Here is an 8,793-nt window from a genome sequence, read left to right as displayed (position 1 = left end):
GTATTGAGACATGGGCTGGCATGTGTAAAGTGTGCAGCAGCAGTTATCAGTAGTTACCAAGTAGTTCCTAACTTTCTAGATGTTCAGACCTGCTGTGTAAGGCTGGAAACATGAAGAGCAGGCCAAGACAACATTAGTTGAAGGTGTCCTAAGTCAGACCTCATGTGATAGTAAGTCCTAGACAAGGGGGCAATTACTTGGCTGTAACTGCCGTGACAGTTATTTCTGTGCATTTATCCTAGGCTGTTAGGGCTGTTGACAGCAAAGTGTGTAATTTTGGCTTAGAGAATTTCGTGTTTATTCTCCAAACTTCTTTTGTACTTGATATTGAGTAATAAAGGTTGGGGTTGGTGCCCTGGAAATACTGTGTGTGTTGTGTGTGTGATTTCCTTTAATAATTCTGTTCTGAGTGTTCCTGCAGTGTGTGTGTGTGGAGTGTTGGTTGAGACTAAGTTAGGGACTTAGTGCCATCACAGACAAAAAATTTAAAAGAAAAATTGACCCTGTGACAATTGGTATCAGAGCAAGGTTGCCATGTCTTCGGACACCAAGGCAAAGGTGACTGTCTTGGAGAACATACTCAGAGTTCCTAGAGAAGGGGAACAACTTTCTGTGTGTGACAAATTGGAAGTTGCCTCTGTAGAAACTGCTGTGGTGAGGAATGATCTTGCAGAACAGAGGGATATTGTGTTGACTCATGTTGAGGAGTTGGCTGCTACACTGGACACCCAAAACCAAGCAGCAAGGGAGACCCAACGCCAACTTGAAACAGAAATTGCTCTATTGAAGAGAGTAATGAGAGGAAATCAAAGCCCTTTAATAATGCCAAGAATGTCAAGGATTTGGAGAATTTCCTGTGGGATATGGAGCAGTATTTCAAGGCTACCAAGGTGCCTAGTCAAGAGATGGTGACGATTACTAGCATGTATCTTTCAGGGGATGCCAAGTTATGGTTGAGGACCCGTGTGGAAGATGATGCAGATGCTAGTAGATGGAAAATTGACTTGTGGGAAGCCTTAAAAAAAAGAATTAAAGGACCAGTTCTTGCCTACTAACACTACCTAGGTTGCAAGAGAAGCCTTAAAAAAATTGAAGCAAACTGGTACAGTGAGAGAATATGTCAAGATGTTCAGTTCTTTGATGTTGGATATCAAGAACATGTAAAAGGAGGACAAACTATTCAATTTCATGTCTGGCTTACAGCCTTGGGCACAGATGGAGTTAAAAAGGCAGGCAGTGCATGATTTGCTTATTGCTATGTCTGTTGCAGATGCCTTAGTAGACTACAAGTTCAGTAAGCCTAGTGGGGATGAGGAAAAACGCAAGTTCAAGGATAAAGGCAAAGACAAGCAGAAGAAGGATGACAAGAAGAAGGATAAGCAAAAGAAAAATTGGGGTAACAAGAGTAAGGGAGAGAGTTCTACCTCTCAACCAAGCAAAGAACAGCCTAAGCTTAATGCTGGCTGCTTCATTTGCAATGGCGCTTATCGTGCAAGAGACTATCCAAAGCGTGAGAAGCTTAATGCCATGGTTGCTGAAGATGGTGGTGGGCAGTTTGATGAAGAATTTCCTAGCAGAGTGAACCCCTTGCAATTGCTAAATGTACTACGTGCAGGAGGTACTTCTAGGGGTCTGTAATAAGTTCAAGTGGAGATGAACGAGAATGGGGCTGAGGGTATGCTTGACTCTAGTGCTACCCACACTTTTGTTGCTGATCGGATGGTCCAAAGGCTTGGTCTGAAAGTGAGCAAGTATCCAAGTAAGATCAAGGTAGTAAACTCAGAGGTAAAACTTGTGTTGGGAATTGTTTATGGAATGAAGTTTAAGGTTGGCAAGTGGACAAGAAAGGTGAATTTCCTAGTCATGGAGTTAGATGATTTTGATGTAAATACTATGTGTGTTATGTGTGTGTGATTTTCGTTGATAATTCTATTTTGAGTGTTCCTGCAGTGTGTGTGTGTGTGGAGTGTTGGCTAAGACTAAGTTAGGGACTTAGTGCCATCACAGGCAGAAAATTTAAATGCAAATCTATGTGATGATAATTTCAATTTTACATGACAATCCACCAATTTTATCTATTTATTTAAAATTGAGTTGTACAAGCACAACAATTTAGCATTTATAGGTCTCAAAGTAAATTTATGGCCCATAATGTTATTTCTTATTTTTATATCATGTAACTTTTGAGAATTTATATGTAAGGACGAACGGCTTAAAATTATGTTATTTATGGTTTTATTATTATTAATTTTTTTTTTTATTTTTTTTTATTTTTTTATGTAAGGTGAGTTGGAATTTTATAAGTGAAAAAGAAACAAATTATCATGTCTACTACTATTCTACTAGGAAGGTGAAACGTTACAAATATTCTATCCTCAGTTTATCATCAATATTCCAATTTTATCTTTTTTCACAACAAACTTCTTAAATAATACATTCTCAAAAAAAAAAAAAAAAAAAATCTTAAATAGCCAAGATTCTTGTAATTTAGCTAAAACCTTCTCATATATAAAGTGCTTGGAGATTTAGGGGGAAAACGTTTGAGATTTAGGGTTAGCAGCATATTATAATAATCTCAAAAAAAAAAAAAAAAAACTTAAATAAATTCTTCTAAAAAAACTTTCTTAAATAAGTTGTCAAAAGTCTTGTAACTGAATTGGTTGGTTACTCGTGGTGTTTTCAACTTCCAAGACATCTAGATACAAATCCTACCTTATTTTTAAGTGAATTTTCACATTGAAATTCTATCTTTCCTTGTATTTCAATTTATCTATTTCAATATTTTTATTTTGATTACACTCGTTTTATGAATATGTTACTTATTAACAATCCAACAATCAATACCACAAAGTATAGTTAGTCGTACAACAGTCTTATAAAATTTTCTTTTTAGCTTAATAAGTATTTTACAATCACACAATACTCATAATGAGCTTTTTGACTTCATCCATCTTACTCTTGCCCTATAATTCACATCCTCTTCAATCTCTCAATATTTATGAATTATTGATCAAAGATTAAAAAAAATTATTGCTCTTTGGTATCTTTTGACCATAAAGTCTTACATTCCCATCATCTTTGTTTCTAGGGCAAATTACAACTTACCCACCTGTGGTTTAGCTGAAATTTAAGTTGTCTACCTGTGGTTTAAAATTTGATACTTTACCCACCTCAAGTTTGACCAAAATTTAAGTTGCCTATCTTTGATTTGAAATTCCATGATACAAGTGTTCCGATAGATAGCTTTTTATCTTGTATTTTTATGTTTTTTGTGTATTTGGAGGAGAGAGGCATAAAAGTGAAATAAAATTACATATTTAGCTCTGTTTTTAACAAAAGTGAGTTGTAGAAATCTAATTGACCTAACCTTAAGTGGGTAAAGTGTCAAACTTCAAACCACAAGTAGGTAACTTAAATTTCGGCCAAACCACAAGTGGGTAAATTATAATTTACCCGTGCTTCTACTTTTATTAAACTTACATTCTATGTTCTTTATTTTAATTTTACTTAACTGAAGGCCTTTAAATTCTAAAGGGTCTCACCAAATTTCGAACTTAACATTAGCTCAACGTCTAGTTTCTATAGTATACAAAATATTTTTTCTTGAAATATAGAGCATCCTTTTCTTAAATAAATAAAAACTCATGCTAATGATAATGGATCCCATACCCTCCATTGTAATGAGACAAAGTATTACTAAGTTATAAGACACTTACCCCAATTCACATCTTGTCTACCAACCGTTATAAGTTACATTATATAAATATATATATATTTGGATATAGCCAATTATAGGTCTATGGTGACATGAATGCATCAATGCAAAGACCTATTTTGGACAAATTGTTTAATAATAGGATTGGTAAGAGTTCAGCATATGATCAACACAATAGATTAAGCTCCATGGATTAGCCTTCTGTTATATTCCCATCAATAAAAGTTATATTCTCTTTGCTTGCAGTTGCGTTAAGCCACTGGGCGGAATCATGAACCACAATTGGAATTTTATTATTATTATTATTACTGAATTTTTTATTAACTTGTTTTCACATTCGTAGAGTGTAAAAAGCAAGTGAATCTATTCTGGAAGCTTTAATATAATGACTCTTAACTGGAATAAGCAAAAACAAATTTGATAATTGAATCCAAGCAAATCAACAACTATTTCTTTACCTCTTAGTTCAGAAGTTTTATTTATTTATTTATTTTTTGTATCTACTTTACCTCTTAGGGCACTCCTTAATAATCCATTTTAAAAAAGTTTTGATACCACTTTTATGGGAAATGAAAAAAGCTGTCAAAATATTAATTACTTTTTTTTTTCATTTCCCATAAAAACTTTCTTTAAATTGATTATTAACCAGTGTCTTAAGGACACTCGTTAGCATTTCTCCTACTTTATTATACAGTGGAAAACCTCCTTCGCCTCTCCCCTCACCTTCTCATCCTTCCTCTCTATGACATTAGGCTCCATAGAATATTCTGCCCTCCCAAAAGTCAAGAACTGAAACATATGCAGACTTGCTTGGAAGGTATTGTAAAGCTGAAGGAAACAAATTTAAAATATGATCTTCCATGATACAGTTTTTTAACCCTCAGTGCGTTTGAAACTCTGAATTAGCCTTCTGTTATAAGTTGGCCAAAAAACAAAATTACAATTTTACCAAGAAAAGTGAGTTTTAAAATATAAAAAAAATAAAAAGAAAGCAGGCAGTGGAACTGGAAAGAAAATTATGTTAGAAATAGAGGTGCATCATCATCCACCCCGCATATAATGGATATAGTTTAGGAAGTTCTATTACAAGAAACATGGATTTGGTAACTAACAAGTCACATGACACATAAATTATAAAGACTTCAATTATATTAGTGATAGGAGATCTAATCTATCTAGAATAAATACAATCATGCATCTAGGGGGTGGTAAAAACTTTATTTTCTTTCACACCACAGCTAAGCCTTCACATATGTCTCAATTGCAACCTTTCCTGAATACGCAATGTTTTCAGACTTCCCTTCAGCTTCCCAGAGCTCTGGCAGTGCTTCCCTGATATTATGTATGCTCTCCAGTGCATGATCCACGCCTTCAAGGCGGTGAGAACTGCCCACCTACAGCCATGCATATATAGTTAAATTAGTTCAATAAGCACTATTACAATAATCAAAATGCAGGAATTTTATTCATCATTTGAAATAAATAGCTAACCATCACAGTGTGAAGGTCCAAACGCTTTGCAGTCTGTAAATTACGAATACTATCATCAAAGAACACCTGCAAATTAGCGAGAAATTACAATGTTAATAAAAGATTAGTGGGTGGCAGGCAAAAGATTCAAGATATGGAAAATATGCAGAAGACTAATAGAGTATGGTGAGAAAGTAAATGGCCCTAACAATCAGTATCAGGGAGGCTTTACATGGAAGAAAGATGCAAAACAAAAGCAAATCCCACAAACTGGATTCAACCTGTTCACACCGCAGAGCTAAAAAATTTCCAGGGAAATGAATTAATATTCTTACTGTTCTTTGAGGGTTGATATTGGCTATCTTGAAAACTTCTTCAAATGATTCTTCAAATGGTTTGCAAATAACTGGGGTGCTGGGAAGTACTGAACTATCATTAGGTTCACTCATATACTCATTTGTCCCTGAAATGGTACTTGATCTTGGGACCCCCAATTCTGTGTCATCCTCTTCCACAGGAACATTCTCTTTGTTGGTTGGATTCAGAGTTTCAAAGCATATAATCCTTTCAAAGCAGTCCTCCAATCCAAGCCTGCTAAGCACTCTAGCAGTATGGGCCATATCTGAATTTGTAAAGACCTAAACAAGAAGACCATACATCAGCATGAGAAAAAAGCTACATGGCAAGCTACTACCCAAGATACCCAACCCCAAGACCCCAACCGTTAAGAGCAATTCGAATGTATAGATTGGGAGAAAGAAACTCACAACTTTCCGAATAGGCAGGCTAAGCAAAAGACCCCTCAGTACAGGGTCAGGTTTTAGCAAATTGTAGGGCAATCTTCCATGAACAAAACTGTTAAAGAGGAAAGTAAGAGATGACAAAAGTTGTAATTTTTACGTTTTGAAGACAATGAGAGAGAGAGAGAGAGATTGGTACCCATGGAAGTCATCATAATCAAAGTTATATCCAACAGCCTGAAAAATAAAAAGAGAAATTCATTATCATCCTGCCCTACATTATACATATTTTCAGAAACAATTATTGAAAAAAGAATACTAAGACCATAGCATACCCTGAGACCAGCCATCGTTGTACCATAATCCTTGTACAACGAAAAACATAATTCAGGAACCTTTTTCTCCTCTATGCCAAGTTTCAGAAGCATATATTCTGCAGTAGGGAATTCAGAGAAGGGTTAAGAACTTAAGACTTTCCTTTATTTCCAGAAGAATTAAACATTTCAACTACAATGCATGCATTACCTTGAATATTCTTGGTGACTTGTACCGACAAACCAGAACTAAGAGGGTAAAGGGTGTCATCCAGATCTGGAAATTAGATATACATATCTGGTTAATATGCTCCTCATGGCAAGAAAATTGAAAATGAAGAGGAACTTGTACAAAATGCTTACCGAATAGAAGACACTCAAATTTTGGCTTAGAAGCATGTAGGTACTGATCCTCATTTTCCATTTTGAACTAGAATGCTACAAATTAGAAAGACTGTATAAAGATAATATTTCAATATGGCTAAAGCATGAATTTTGTATCTTAACTAATTTTTGGCATCATCTCACTAAAATAATTTTCATACTCAGAAATGTACAGAAATAAATTATAACCAAAGAAAACTATTTCTTGAAAAATAACCACAACAGAAATAAAAAATGCACATTATAATTTTCTAGACATCAAAATGTGGATCTGCATAAAAAAGAAAACTTGCAATAAAAAAATGGTGACTTTATTTAAACTGCCACAACGTGGAACATCAAAATTTTTTTTTTCTTTTTTTCTTTTAGTAATTTTTAAAAAGCCCTCATAGACGACTGAAGCAATTAAGATTGACCGCAAATTAGTATATCAACAAATATTCAAACTTCATTAACCGTAGTTTGAATTTTGACATTTCAAATTCCCGAGAAACCAAACACTTTGCTCCCAAATCAAAATCTAAAATGCCTCAAAACTCCAATCAACCCAGATCGCAAAACTGAAACCAAAGGCAACAGGCATTGCAAGATTTGGAAGAACAAAACCCTAAGCATTTGTCAAATCTTAACAGAACGCATCACACACATAAAAAAGTAAAAAAATAAAACAAACACATAACTAAATAAATAAGAGAAACCCAGAAACTGCAACAATGATATACATATACTAGATATTTTGGCAGCAAGTAATCAACTTTAACACATAAAACTCAAAAAGAAGACCAACCCAGATCAGCATTTAACTGACATAACTTGAAATACAAGACCACAACAACAACAAAAAAGAAGCAGATAAACATCTTACCTAGAAGTCTGTAACCCAAATCAACCAGATCCAAATGGAACAATGCTACAACAACAAAGAAAGAGAGACAGAGACAAAGAGCGAGAGAGAAAATGGGAGAGTGTGTGGTTTTAAATAGAGAACCGTTGAACGCGTTGAATAAAAGCGACCAGAAAAGTATGTAAAGTGTACACACGACACAGTGAAAAGAGAGAGAATCTTCTTTTTTTCTTTTTTCTTTTTTTTTGAAAAGAAAGAGTTTTCTTTTTTGTTTGCTTTGTCGGAAAGAAACTGAAAAGGCATTTTGACTTAGTATTACGTGGTCGCATAGAAGTTTGACACGTTCTATGTTCTACTAAGGTTTTGTGCCGCGTCCCAATGACACGTACCCATCAATGAGTACAGATTTTTTGTTTTTTGTTTTTTAATTTTTAGATTTTTATTTTCTTCTTTTGAAAAAACAAATTTAGCAGCATATTACCGTATTGGTTTCTCTATAAATTCTTGGTTGTATTACGTACATTTGTTTTGGACATAACAGAAATAGTTTTTTTTTTAGTAAAAATAAAAAGAGCTAAATACTTTAGACACCCACATTAAAAAATAATAAAAAAATACATTGGGGGGGGGGGGGGGTAATGTATTAACTATAAAGTTGATAGGCCAAAAAATGAATTGACTCCTTGTGATAAATTAATAAATTAATTTAGCCAAGTGAATTAATTAAGTTAATTAACATGCAAACACGTGGTAGCACAAACAAATTACCAATAAACTAAGTATGCAACGGAAAATAAATTGACACAGTGATTTGTTTACGAATGGGGAAAACCAACACGGCAAAAACCCCACCAGGTAATTTTAAAGTCACCACTCCCGAGAATCCACTATTATCATAACAAGCGGTTACAAGTAAATGAATCCCAGTATCTTATACCAACCTACAATTGAACTCCTTACCCCAATACCCAATTGGACTTGTTCTGTAGACTTGTTCTATAGTGGCAATTTCTCCTTTTGATGCACGGCTCCCAGTACATGACTAACCAATTGTGCGAATCACAGTACGCAACTTCAATCACCAACTAGAGATGGTTGTTGCTGCAAAGTTCTTCAGTTTATTCCAATGATGAAGATCAAGAAGATGAAGATGCTTGGTCACAAAACCCTACGGTACACAAATATAGCAACTTCTTCACAAGAATGATGAATTAGGGCAAATTCTGTCTCCGATCACAATTTGCTTGAACAAACTTTGCTCAACACTTGTGCAACTTGTGAACACTTTGACGACCCTTAAAATAATCCTTTTATATGTCTAGGATT

General features: G+C 34.6%; 1 protein-coding gene across 2 annotated transcripts; it reads right to left on the bottom strand.

The window, feature by feature from the left end:
* Nucleotides 1-4,731: 4,731 nt before the first annotated feature.
* On the bottom strand, nucleotides 4,732-7,655 carry LOC126729494 (uncharacterized). 2 transcript variants are annotated; one of them, XM_050434907.1, is made up of 9 exons: nucleotides 7,489-7,655; nucleotides 6,603-6,677; nucleotides 6,451-6,516; nucleotides 6,261-6,358; nucleotides 6,125-6,162; nucleotides 5,953-6,040; nucleotides 5,521-5,823; nucleotides 5,207-5,272; nucleotides 4,732-5,109 (listed from the first exon to the last, which is right to left on the bottom strand). In XM_050434907.1, the coding sequence occupies exons 2-9, from the start codon at nucleotides 6,661-6,663 to the stop codon at nucleotides 4,954-4,956; spliced, it is 876 nt and encodes a 291-aa protein (XP_050290864.1). In that variant the 5' UTR covers nucleotides 6,664-6,677; nucleotides 7,489-7,655; the 3' UTR covers nucleotides 4,732-4,953. The 2 variants fall into 2 exon arrangements, with proteins under 2 accessions (XP_050290864.1, XP_050290865.1); XM_050434908.1 differs by having other exon boundaries at nucleotides 6,603-6,693; nucleotides 7,489-7,635.
* Nucleotides 7,656-8,793: the final 1,138 nt, after the last annotated feature.

The sequence above is a fragment of the Quercus robur genome, chromosome 1 (genome assembly GCF_932294415.1).
Source record: "Quercus robur chromosome 1, dhQueRobu3.1, whole genome shotgun sequence".
NCBI lineage: Eukaryota > Viridiplantae > Streptophyta > Magnoliopsida > Fagales > Fagaceae > Quercus > Quercus robur.
This window is presented reverse-complemented; position numbering and strand designations above follow the sequence as displayed.